Source organism: Lampetra fluviatilis, chromosome 19 (genome assembly GCF_964198595.1).
Source record: "Lampetra fluviatilis chromosome 19, kcLamFluv1.1, whole genome shotgun sequence".
Taxonomy (NCBI): Eukaryota; Metazoa; Chordata; class Hyperoartia; order Petromyzontiformes; family Petromyzontidae; genus Lampetra; species Lampetra fluviatilis.
This window is the reverse complement of record NC_136293.1, coordinates 8984326-8997618: the sequence shown is the minus strand read 5'-3', so window position 1 is coordinate 8997618 and position 13293 is coordinate 8984326. Positions and strand designations below refer to the sequence as shown.

At 54.0% G+C, this 13293-nt stretch overlaps 1 protein-coding gene across 1 annotated transcript in view; it reads right to left on the bottom strand.

The window, feature by feature from the left end:
- Window positions 1-3657, bottom strand: part of GALNTL6 (polypeptide N-acetylgalactosaminyltransferase like 6) — a 259772-nt gene extending 256115 nt beyond the window's left edge. Inside the window, exon 1 of the mRNA XM_078864976.1 lies at window positions 2189-3657. Coding sequence (XP_078721102.1) covers window positions 2189-2329 — 141 coding nt within the window. The 5' untranslated portion in view covers window positions 2330-3657. The remainder of the gene's footprint in view (window positions 1-2188) is intronic.
- Between the last annotated feature and the right edge of the window lie 9636 nt (window positions 3658-13293).

Here is a 13293-nt window from a genome sequence, read left to right as displayed (position 1 = left end):
AAGCCAACGTGTTAAATTGACACTCACTATCGTGAACCGGTTCGTACTCGAGTTCTGAGAACCGGTTTCAGTAGCTTCTGTCGGCGCCACCAGCTGTGTGCAGGAATCCGCAGCATGGAACAGAAGAATACTGGATACTACTTACAGATATAGTGTGATCGCAGGTGTGAGCAAAGTACAATGTGTGTGTTGCGTAACCAGCACTGTGCGCGCGCATGTGTATTTGCGTGTACGCGTGTACAACTGCAATGTGCGTGTGTGGGTATATGACGGTGTACGTGTGCCCGCCCTTAATAGGTGCTCGCTAACAGCACTTCCCCCTGTTAAGGCTATACGGGGGATCTTTGTCTGTGTTGTCTCGGTGCCTTATCTGGTATACTGTGCATGCATGTTTAGCGCGTGCGTAATATAATGCAAAGACAAAGATCACCCGTGTAGCCTGCACAGACTTAGGGCAAGTGCTGTTAGCGAGCACCTATGAAGATCAGCATGGCACACGAGGGGGTGGGTGGCCAGTACTACGCCGGGCCGCCTTTGTCTCCCCAGTGGCGATGTTTACACACCGCACCGGGTTACTCATTTGAGGCCGAGTCGACCTAGGGGAGGCCCGGGTCCGGTTCGGATAATCGTTACTGGTGTTGGCTGTGAGCGAGAATAGAAACCCGGGTCACCAGGTTCGTAGCACAGCGCAGCGCTAACCGCTACACCACCGCTCCCCACTACACACACACCACACCAGGTATACAGCGCACGACTCTTTGTACGTGTGTATCTGTGTGTGTGTATATGTGCGTATACGTGTAGGTGCGCGGTCTACGTGTGTGTACGTGCAGGAGGGATGCTCATGTGCGGTTCCGGCCTGAATAGCTGCTCGCAAACAGCACTTGCCCCAGCAGTCAGCTCGGGCTATGAGGGGGATCTTTGTCTTTGCACGTGCGCGGCGTCCCACCCCGGGTTCGACACCCTGACCCTGGCGCAACCTATAACTCTGAACAATGTCCGAGTGCAACATCTTCATCCCACACATCCCCCCTTTTCCCAAGCACTCCTCTAGGTCAACTCGGCCTTAACCAGACTACTTGACGACCTGTTGCTGTTGCGCGTGCCACAACCTCGGAAATGGGAAGACAAAGTCAAGTCTGTGCGTGTGGGTGAGAGAGAGCGAGCGATGAGTTCGTGTTCGCCGTGTTCACGGGGTTCGGTGGAGCGGTGAGCGCGCTTCCACGCTGCGCTACGAACCCGGCGGACCCCCGAGGTTCAATCCCCCCCTCCTCCTCCCCGCCGGTGAGGATCGTTTTGAACCGATCCGAGGTTCAACTCGGCCTCGAATGAGTCCCTCGGTGCGGTGTGCGGCAAACATCGCCACTCGGGGAGACGGAAGGTTGCTGGCCACCCCACTACCTCGTGTGCCACAGTGCCGGCTTTCATAGGTGCTCGCTAAGCACTTGCCCCTACAGCCTGTTACAGGCTACACGGGGGATCTTTGTCTTTGTTGTGTGTCTGTATGTGCTACTCGCTAACAGCACTTGCCCCTACAGCTTGTCACAGGCTACACGGGGGATATTTGTCTTTGTTGTGTGTCTGTAGGTGCTCGCTAACAGCACTTGCCCCTACAGCCTGTTACAGGCTACACGGGGAGGATGTTTGTGTTGTGTTCACAGCACCAGAATCGTGTCTCCTCATCACCCTCACGAGGTGCTCACTCGCACAACTGGTTTGGGCAGTGCAGTAGGTCGAGCTTGCGACTTTACCGACTGTCGATCTAAATGACACGTGCTCCATGTACCGCAATGGGGCTACATGCAGTGAGTGCCACGATGTGGATATATAAACAACACAGCCACCAGCAACACTACCGACAACAACAACAACGCTTTGCCAACACCGTACCATGTTGTAGTGTGTATCACCTGGCACTGGATAGAGATTCGCAGCTACCGTACAATGTGCGACATAAAAACACCGTGGCCAGCTGCAACTGCAAGCAGCATCGGCAGCAACAACTCCACTCGGCAAAGTTCAGCAGCCATTCATCAACTTGCCTACGTACGCCACAGTACTTTGTAAAGGTCCTGGCACCGTGCACGGAGCTCGCCTTCAAACACGGAATCTCAACAACAACGGCAAACGCAACAACAACAACAGCGGCATCAGCACACGAAGAAGAGAGATGAAGCCGTGGCCCTACCTGCAGATGTCCTGGCATGTGCGGGATCTTCTCGAGCTGTCGCTCACGGAACAGCGACCAGAGGCCGATGTTGGGCGCGAACACCGCCACCAAGACGAAGAGCCCCGTGGCCTGCAGAATTCTCTTCTGTCTCCTCCTCATGGTGCTGCCGTCTCAAGTCGCTCCCTGCCTGTTCACTCTGAACTCCACTCTCTCCTCTCTCCCGCTCCAAAGAATTAAGTCGCGAATGGTGTTGCTGCTGCTGCTGAAGCTGCTGCTGCTGTTGCTGCTGCTGTTGCTGCTGTTGCTTCTGCTGCTGTTGTTGAGTGAGTGATGCTCCTCGAGTCTGGACAGACCGGTTGGGGATGGGGGGAGGAGGAGGTGGGGTTTATTTGTTTGAAGATCGTGCCGACGACGTGTCTCGAAGCAGCAAAGATAAACGCGGCTGGCCAGCCCGTGCCCACGCGCCACGTTTGCACTTTTCGTGTGAAGTTCAGCGGCAAGAGCGAACGAGAGAGAGAGGGGAGGGGAGGAAGAGCGAGCGAGGGAGGGAGGGGAGGAAGAGCGACTTCCGCGACTTGAGTCCGTCACGCCCGAAGTGGCACCCACGTGAAACGCAGCCCTCCCACTCACCACCCCCCACAGATCTTATCTCATTGTCCGCTCTACTTCTTATCTACCATATGACGGGGATGAGTTAGGACGGATTCCCGATCAAATAAATGCTATCCCTCCCCCACCCCACCACCTTTCTCGTGTCTTCGGTTAATCAGTTCTTCATCGATGCCTTCGAGAAAGGTGAACTTGACACGTGGCCCTCTGCAACACCAACGCCACCTCGCCTAAGCCGCCTCTTGTGAACGCCAAGCGAGTGGGGCGAGGGAACAGCGCCAAGTTAACTTCGGACCGCCGCTTACCGACGCTACCATCGCCGCCACCGTCATCATCATCGTCGACAGCAGCAAGCAGCTGCTAAGCAGCGGCTAAGCTGCGTTAGTAGCGACGCCAGGCTCTGGAACGGCGCTCAAAGTCACTTTGAGTCGAGAGCGAGCGAGCGAGCGAGAGGTCTTCTTCTTCTTCGCGCCGCGAGTGTCGCCCGAGACGGACGAGGGCACGGGGGAGAAGCGTTCCCCACCCGCTCGAGCTCGCCACGGGATTAATGGTGCGACGTCTAATTCAGTCGGAGTCTTTGATGATGATGATGCCGATGACGGATGGTGGTGGTGATGTGTGTGTGTGCTGTGTGTGTGTGTGCTGTGTGTGTGTGCTGTGCGCGCGCACTGTCGGAATAGTTCGCTCCGAAAACCGAGCAGGTTAGCGAGATAGATGATGATGTGCCAAACAGAAATGGATCTGCCTGTCTCTCTCTCCCCCTTGGCTGTCTCCGCGTCTCTCTGCGTATCTCGCTCTCTCTCTCTCGTCGGGAGCGCCTCACGCCATGTTGCAGGGATCGTGCCGAAACACAGCTGCGGTTACAGCGCTTCCGTATACGCCAGCAGAGCGAGCTGGGCAGGGAGCGGGGGTGGGAGGGAGACGGACAGACCGGGAGGGTGGGAGAGCGGAAAGGGATTGGAGAGGTAGGCAGAGAGGGGGGGGGGTAAAGAGAGAGGGAGGGATGGAGGTATGCAGGGAGGGAGCAAGCGAGAGAGAGCGAGGGGAGGAAAAGGGACAGGGTGGGAAGGAGGGGAGAGTGAGGGTGGATAGAAGGAATGCAGTGTGGTGGGGAAGAGAGATGGAACGAGGGAGCGTGGGGATTGTGCAGCGAGGATGGGAGAGATGAGTGGGAGCGGATAGATGGAGGGATGGGGATGGACAGACGGGGGAGTTGGGGGGCTTGAGAGAGTGGGGGGGCATGAGAGAGAGTGGGGGGGGGGCATGAGAGAGTGGGGGGGCATGAGAGAGAGAGTGGGGGGGGGGGCACATAAAGCAAAGCATTGAAAAAAAACGAAAGGATGAACGAAGCAAAGTGCCGACTACACCGATCATCTTCTTGTTTCCTCTGATCGTAAAAAAGAGAGAGGTGGGATGGAGAGAGGATTGGAGGTGGGATTGATGCAATGGGACAGGGGCTGCGAGTGGCAAGTCGCTTCAACATGTTCAACGCGAAGATGGCGAATCGTGGAGAGGACATCAAACTCTGTGTGCGCGTGTCTCGCGCTCCGTTCACCCCGCTGACCTGAGTTCGATCCCTCCCCGGACACGGCTAACATCAATGGCAAGTGGTGCCACAACTTCTCCTGGGTCTTGCTTTGCTCGGCTCGACGTCAAACGAGAAGCTGGTGCGGTGGACGAACATCAGCATCGGGGAGACAAACGTGGTCGGGGAGAATATTCGCCGCACCGCCAACAGGAACACGGTCCAGGCCTTGATACTTGGTAACCGCGTGCGAACTTGCAGCACGGCGGGTCTGTATGGCGACACGGAGTGATACAAGCGAATGTGTCAGTTGTTCATTCAAAACAGCGTTGGACATCGTGGTGTAAACTCCACATTCATATGACGGGGGGGAGCGAATGAATGAGTATTATAAAACACTATTTTGACGTCCCACAAAGTGGTGCTCGTTTTATCGCCCCCCCCCCCCCCTCGAAGGGGTGAGGGGGCTTGGTCGTCATCCCTCTCGTGCCCCAACTCCACCCAGACACCCAGACAAGGATGAGAAGTCGCGCGTCGCTCACTGCGAGTCACGTGCGGTGACCACAGCGCCACCCGGCCGTGAGTTTGTGTGTGTGTCTTTGTGTGTGTGTGTGAGTTTGTGTGTGTGTGTGAGTTTGTGTGTGTGTCTTTGTGTGTGAGAGTTTGTGTGTGTGTGTGTCTTTGTGTGTGTGTGAGTTTGTGTGTGTGTGTGTGAGTTTGTGTGTGTGTCTTTGTGTGTGAGAGTTTGTGTGTGTGTCTTTGTGTGTGTGTCTTTGTGTGTGTGAGTTTGTGTGTGTTTTTGTGTGTGAGAGTTTGTGTGTGTCTTTGTGTGTGTGTCTTTGTGTGTGTGAGTTTGTGTGTGTGTGAGTTTGTGTGTGTGTGAGTTTGTGTGTGTGAGAGTTTGTGTGTGTGTCTTTGTGTGAGTGTTTGTGTGTGTGAGAGTTTGTGTGTGTGTCTTTGTGTGTGTCTTTGTGTGTGTGAGAGTTTGTGTGTGTGAGAGTTTGTGTGTGTGTCTTTGTGTGAGAGTTTGTGTGTGTGAGAGTTTGTGTGTGTGTCTTTGTGTGTGTGAGAGTTTGTGTGTGTGTCTTTGTGTGAGAGTTTGTGTGTGTGAGAGTTTGTGTGTGAGAGGGTTTGTGTGTGTGTTTTTGTGTGAGAGTTTGTGTGTGTGAGAGTTTGTGTGTGTGTCTTTGTGTGTGAGTTTGTGTGTTTGTATGTATGTGTGAGAGTTTGTGTGTGTGTCTTTGTGTGTGTGAGTTTGTGTGTGTGTCTTTGTGTGTGAGAGTTTGTGTGTGTTTGTCTTTGTGTGAGAGTTTGTGTGTGTGAGAGTTTGTGTGTGTGTCTTTGTGTGAGAGTTTGTGTTTGTATTTGTGTTTGTCTTTGTGTGTGAGTTTGTCTTTGTGTGTGAGAGTTTGTGTGAGTTTCAGAGTTTGTGCGAGTGGCATTGTGTAAGGGTGTGTGAGTGTGTGTGACCTTGTGTGAGTTTGTACGAGGGTTTGTGAGTGTGATGGTGTGAGTGTGATGGTGTGAGTGAGTGTGATGGTGTGAGTGTGATGGTGTGAGTGAGTGTGATGGTGTGAGTGTGATGGAGTGAGTGTGATGGTGTGAGTGAGTGTGATGTGTGAGTGTGATGGAGTGAGTGTGATGGTGTGAGTGAGCGTGATGGTGTGAGTGTGATGTGTGAGTGTGATGGTGTGAGTGAGTGTGATGGTGTGAGTGAGCGTGATGGTGTGAGTGAGTGCGATGGTGTGAGTGAGTGTGATGTGTGAGTGTGATGGTGTGAGTGAGTGTGATGTGTGAGTGTGATGGTGTGAGTGAGTGTGATGGTGTGAGTGAGCGTGATGGTGTGAGTGAGTGTGATGGTGTGAGTGAGTGTGATGTGTGATGGTGTGAGTGAGTGTGATGTGTGAGTGTGATTGTGTGAGTGAGTGTGATTGTGTGAGTGAGTGTGATGGTGTGAGTGTGATGGTGTGACTGTGATGGTGTGAGTGAGTGTGATGGTGTGACTGTGATGGTGTGAGTGTGATGGTGTGAGTGTGATGGTGTGAGTGAGTGTGATGGTGTGAGTGTGATGGTGTGACTGTGATGGTGTGAGTGAGTGTGATGGTGTGAGTGTGATGGTGTGAGTGAGTGTGATGGAGTGAGTGTGATGGAGTGAGTGTGATGGTGTGAGTGTGATGGTGTGAGTGTGATGGAGTGAGTGTGATGGAGTGAGTGTGATGGTGTGAGTGAGTGTGATGGTGTGAGTGTGATGTGTGAGTGTGATGGTGTGAGTGTGATGGTGTGAGTGTGATGGAGTGAGTGTGATGGTGTGAGTGAGTGTGATGTGTGAGTGTGATGGTGTGAGTGTGATGGAGTGAGTGTGATGGTGTGAGTGAGCGTGATGGTGTGAGTGTGATGTGTGAGTGTGATGGTGTGAGTGAGTGTGATGGTGTGAGTGAGCGTGATGGTGTGAGTGAGTGTGATGGTGTGAGTGAGTGTGATGGTGTGAGTGAGTGTGATGTGTGAGTGTGATGGTGTGAGTGAGCGTGATGGTGTGAGTGAGTGTGATGGTGTGAGTGAGTGTGATGTGTGAGTGTGATGGTGTGAGTGAGTGTGATGTGTGAGTGTGATGGTGTGAGTGAGTGTGATGTGTGAGTGAGTGTGATGGTGTGAGTGTGATGGAGTGAGTGTGATGGTGTGAGTGAGTGTGAATGTGTGAGTGTGATGGTGTGAGTGTGATGGTGTGAGTGTGATGGTGTGACTGTGATGGTGTGAGTGTGATGGTGTGAGTGTGATGGTGTGAGTGTGATGGTGTGACTGTGATGGTGTGAGTGAGTGTGATGGTGTGAGTGTGATGGTGTGAGTGAGTGTGATGGTGTGAGTGAGTGAGTGTGATGGAGTGAGTGTGATGGTGTGAGTGAGCGTGAATTTAATTGTGGGGAGCGGTAGTGCAGCGGTAATTGCACCGCGCTACGAACCCGGCGACCCGAGTTCGATTCCCACTCACGGCCAACACCGGCGACGATTAAACCGATAGTGGGCTTCCCATGGTTCGACTCAGCCTCAAATGAGCACCTGGAGCGCTTTACAGTAAACATCGCGACTTGGGAAGATATACAAAGGCGAATCCACGAGATGTGCTGGCCCAGCCAACCACCACGTCGTGCGCCGGCTTTGACAATGAAATGGAAAATTATCGGCGTCATTCTCATGCCACCGGAGTGAGGCCGAAACGCGTCCTTGCTTTACCCCGGCAGCCTTGATTGTGAACACCGACAAACTCTTCCTTGATGGCCAAACTTCGTCTTCTCTCCCAGCGTCCCTTCCCCCACGTGCTCTCTCCTCGTTTATATCCCTCGAGCCCCCCTCTTTCTGGAAGGTTTCTCTCACCCTCCTCATTACCCTCAGCCGATCCTCCTCCTTCCTTCTCCAGCCGGTTGTCAACCATTCCCGTCCCACCGACACTGCACCCCTCGTTTCCCCAACTTTTGCGCTCTCAATTTCCCTCCCAATCATTGCAACGCTCAAAATCCTCTGTGATGTCCCTCTGCACCAATCAGAGGCTTGACACGCTTCGTAGCAGCCCGTCGTTCGCGCGTCGTGTCACGCAAAGTGGTCCGTTGCTTTTGGGTTCTTCGCACAACGAGCGTCGCTCTTCTCGGCGGCGGAGTGGGTAGTGGAAGTGCTGCCCCCTGCTGGGCGGATCCCAGGAGGGTAGCGCCGTGGTGTCCAATTCCACGGACCGTTCTCGAACGCGGAGGGTTGAGTGTTCGTCTCCTGACAAAGGCGCGAGCACAGTCTTATTAACAATGGGGGGGGGGGGCGGGGGGGAGGACAATGGACACACATGATAAGAATGAGACGTAGTGAGGCTCTCCTGCAACGCGTCTTCCGTATTACGGGGACATGGCCCAGCGAGCGGGTAACGCGTTAGCCGCTTGCTGCAGAGGTTCGCGGTGCGCGCCCAGCAAGCGGCCCCGGTTAATACCACGGGTGTCAAACTAATTATCACACTACACATCACACGCTGCCTGCTCTTCTGTGGCTGTTAAGGATCCAGGGGCGTCACTCGAAGAGCAAAATATCATTGTGGGCCGCTTCCACGGTCCAGATTTGCCAAAATTGTCGAGATTTGTTTTTAATTACTCGCACATTAAATTTCGATTTAAAGCTTTCGTGACTGCAGGGATTCGTCTTCTTGGTTCTTTCGGTAAAGTCACGTAGAATGGAAATAATAAAATAATAAAAATAAAACATAAAATAATTCTCACGACGTTTCGGCCACAACGCAAGCAGCCGTCCTCAGGTGGAGAACAGGTCTGTCGAGAAGACAGACTCTGTCTTCTCGACAGACCTGTTCTCCAGACAGAGTCTGTCTTTCCGACAGACCTGTTCTCCACCTGATGACGGCTGCTTGCGTTGTGGCCGAAACGTCGTGAGAATGATTTTACTCGCACATTACTTATTTGGTAAACGCACGGCAACCACCCCCCCCCCCCCCCGACTACTCCTACTGCGAGAACCGAGCAGGACCCTCCTGAGAACGAGTCCTGAGACTCGCGCGGGAATTCCTGCGTTAAACGTTGCGATGTAACGCAGCCCCAAGTGGTCGGGCGACCTGCTGCATCTGAATCTTTTCCCCGGCCTGCTTCGTGGCGTTATTTATTCAGGGCCCACCGCCTCGTATTCACCGCGGCTGCGCTGCGGCTTTTGAAATATTGAGTTTGTTTTTTTGTTGTTGTTCCCGAAGGCGGAAAAAAATGCTCTTCTTGTTATTTTGGTTTGTTGACCCGGCTCCCCCCCTCCCCCTCCCCCCTCTGCTGCAGATAAAATAATAATCACAAAATACCACCTATATGGTAATAATGAGAATTGTACCAGCGTACAGAACCTATCTGCACATATAACAAAACATAAACACTGAGACGCACCCTTAGAGAATGTGTGTGAATGCGATAAGCGTGAGCTGCGCCGATGTGGCTGCTGATATCGCGCTGAAGTAGTGTGTGTGTGTTCGGTGGGAGCGGTGGCGCAGTGGTTAGCGCGCTGTGCCACTGCCTTACAATATCTGATCCAGTCCTGAGCCTCCCCTAAGGCCGACTCAGCCTCAAATCAGTACCTGGTGGTGTCATGTGTAAACATCAGCAATGGGGAGACAAAGGCGGCCGGGCGTGGTGTTTGCTGTGTTGGCGTTCAGAGGTGGTCGCGAACAGCACTCGCCCCAACAGCCCGTTAAAGGCTTAAAGCTTTCGTGACTGCAGGAATTCATTGTCTCTGGGTCTTTCGGTGAAGTCACGTAGATAGGTTCAAGGAAAATAACCAAAACTACACTACACTTGAACGGTGGTATTAATAAAGAGGAAGCTGGCAACATGACGAATGATGAGGCCTTTATTAATGATGACGACCATTACAAGACTGATGGTGGTGGTGATGATGATGATGGCGACAATACCTCACGGCAGCAATTAAACCAGCAATCACGGATCAGCAATCACGGATCAGCAATCACAGATCAGTAATCACGGATCGGCAATCACAGATCAGCAATCACGGATCAGCAATCACGGATCGGCAATCACGGATCGGCAATCACAGATCGGCAATCACGGATCGTTAATCACGGATCGGCAATCACGGATCGGCAATCATAGATCAGCAATCACAGATCAGCAATCACAGATCAGCAATCACAGATCAGCAATCACAGATCAGCAATCACAGATCAGCAATCACAGATCAGCAATCACAGATCAGCAATCACAGATCAGCAATCACAGATCAGCAATCACGGATCATTAACGCTCCAACACGCGAGCGAAGTGGACACTGCAAAAGGAGCCACTCGTAATAACATCGTCAGCTCGTAAAATCATCATGATCATCTTCTTCTCGGCGGACTTGGAACGGAGGGTGACTGTCTTGCTGATGATCCTGGTGGTGGCGGAACCCGTGCGCGTGACGTCGTCGTCGCCTTTATCTCCCCAAGTGGCGATGTGTTTGCGCGAACCGCATCAGGTTCTCATTTGAGGCTGAGTCGATCTTGGAGAGGCCCTAGACCGGTTCACGTGATCGTCATTGGCGTTGACCGTGAGCAGCGCAGCGCGTTAACCACTGCGCCACCGCTCCCCACGACTCCGCACACACACATGCTACTTACACACTGCATCGGGTAGTAAATTACGGCTGCGTCGACATAGAGCCAGGACTAGTTCAAACATTCGCCACTGATGTTCGCTGCTATCTGTCTGCGAGCATCGAAATCGGGTCGCCGGGTTCGTATCGCAGTGTGCGAACGACTGCGCCACTGCTCCATCCCTTTGTTAACAACATCATCATCATCATTATTATTATTTAAGGTCCTCGATAAAAGGCGCCAGGTGTTCGCGCCCAGATTCGATCTTTCTCGTGATTACGCAGAACACAAAAGAGCACGGAGCGCACTGAGAGAGGACGCGATGGTTTTTGCACGCTCCATTGAGTGGCTCATAAATCATCTGGGTGGTTGGTGGTGGTGGTGGTGGTGTTGTTGGAGGTGGTGGTGGTGGTGTTGGAGGTGGTGGTGGTGTTGTTGGAGGTGGTGGTGTTGTTGGAGGTGGTGGTGGTGTTGTTGGAGGTGGTGGTGGTGTTGTTGGAGGTGGTGGTGGTGTTGTTGGAGGTGGTGGTGGTGTTGTTGGAGGTGGTGGTGGTGTTGTTGGAGGTGGTGGTGGTGTTGTTGTTGTGGGGAGCGGTAGTGTAGCGGTTAGCGCGCTGCGCTATGAACCTGGCGACACGAGTTCGATTCCCGCTCACGGCCAACACCAGTGACGATTATCTAAACCGGTCCCGGCCTCCCCTAGGTCGACTCAGCCTCAAATGAGTACCTGGTGAGGTGTGTAAACATCGTCACTGGGGAGACAAAGGCGGTCGGGCGTGGTGCTGGCCACCCACCCCCTCGTGTACCGTTCTGGCCTTCATAGGTGCTCGCTAACAGCACTTGCCTCTACAGTCTGTTAAGGCTATACGGGGGATCTTTATCTTTGTTGTTGTTGGAGGTGGTGGTGGTGGTGTTGTTGGAGGTGGTGGTGGTGGTGGTGGTGGTGGTGTTGTTGGAGGTGGTGGTGGTGGTGTTGTTGGAGGTGGTGGTGGTGGTGTTGTTGGAGGTGGTGGTGGTGGTGTTGTTGGAGGTGGTGGTGGTGGTGTTGTTGGAGGTGGTGGTGGTGGTGTTGTTGGAGGTGGTGGTGGTGGTGTTGTTGGAGGTGGTGGTGGTGGTGTTGTTGGAGGTGGTGGTGGTGGTGTTGTTGGAGGTGGTGGTGGTGGTGTTGTTGGAGGTGGTGGTGGTGGTGTTGTTGGAGGTGGTGGTGGTGGTGTTGTTGGAGGTGGTGGTGGTGGTGTTGTTGGAGGTGGTGGTGGTGGTGGTGTTTGTGGTGGTGGTGGTGTTGTTGGAGGTGGTGGTGGTGGTGTTGTTGGAGGTGGTGGTGGTGGTGTTGTTGGAGGTGGTGGTGGTGGTGTTGTTGGAGGTGGTGGTGGTGGTGGTGGTGTTGTTGGAGGTGGTGGTGTTGTTGGAGGTGGTGGTGGTGGTGTTGTTGGAGGTGGTGGTGGTGGTGTTGTTGGAGGTGGTGGTGGTGGTGTTGTTGGAGGTGGTGGTGGTGGTGTTGTTGGAGGTGGTGGTGGTGGTGTTGTTGGAGGTGGTGGTGGTGGTGTTGTTGGAGGTGGTGGTGGTGGTGTTGTTGGAGGTGGTGGTGGTGGTGTTGTTGGAGGTGGTGGTGGTGGTGTTGTTGGAGGTGGTGGTGTTGTTGGAGGTGGTGGTGGTGGTGTTGTTGGAGGTGGTGGTGGTGGTGGTGTTGTTGGAGGTGGTGGTGGTGGTGGTGTTGTTGGAGGTGGTGGTGGTGGTGGTGTTGTTGGAGGTGGTGGTGGTGGTGGTGTTGTTGGAGGTGGTGGTGGTGGTGGTGTTGTTGGAGGTGGTGGTGGTGGTGGTGTTGTTGGAGGTGGTGGTGGTGGTGGTGTTGTTGGAGGTGGTGGTGGTGGTGGTGTTGTTGGAGGTGGTGGTGGTGGTGGTGTTGTTGGAGGTGGTGGTGGTGGTGGTGTTGTTGGAGGTGGTGGTGGTGGTGTTGTTGGAGGTGGTGGTGGTGGTGTTGTTGGAGGTGGTGGTGGTGGTGGTGTTGTTGGAGGTGGTGGTGGTGGTGTTGTTGGAGGTGGTGGTGGTGGTGTTGTTGGAGGTGGTGGTGGTGGTGGTGTTGTTGGAGGTGGTGGTGGTGGTGTTGTTGGAGGTGGTGGTGGTGGTGGTGTTGTTGGAGGTGGTGGTGGTGGTGGTGTTGTTGGAGGTGGTGGTGGTGATGGTGTTGTTGGAGGTGGTGGTGGTGTTGTTGGAGGTGGTGGTGGTGGTGTTGTTGGAGGTGGTGGTGGTGGTGTTGTTGGAGGTGGTGGTGGTGGTGTTGTTGGAGGTGGTGGTGGTGGTGTTGTTGGAGGTGGTGGTGGTGTTGTTGGAGGTGGTGGTGGTGGTGTTGTTGGAGGTGGTGGTGGTGGTGTTGTTGGAGGTGGTGGTGGTGGTGTTGTTGGAGGTGGTGGTGGTGGTGGTGGTGTTGTTGGAGGTGGTGGTGGTGGTGTTGTTGGAGGTGGTGGTGGTGGTGGTGTTGTTGGAGGTGGTGGTGGTGGTGGTGTTGTTGGAGGTGGTGGTGGTGGTGGTGTTGTTGGAGGTGGTGGTGGTGGTGGTGTTGTTGGAGGTGGTGGTGGTGGTGGTGTTGTTGGAGGTGGTGGTGGTGGTGGTGTTGTTGGAGGTGGTGGTGGTGTTGTTGGAGGTGGTGGTGGTGGTGGTGGTGTTGTTGGAGGTGGTGGTGGTGTTGTTGGAGGTGGTGGTGGTGGTGGTGGTGGTGTTGTTGGAGGTGGTGGTGGTGGTGTTGTTGGAGGTGGTGGTGGTGGTGTTGTTGGAGGTGGTGGTGGTGGTGGTGTTGTTGGAGGTGGTGGTGGTGGTGTTGTTGGAGGTGGTGGTGGTGGTGTTGTTGGAGGTGGTGGTGGTGTTGTTGGAGGTGGT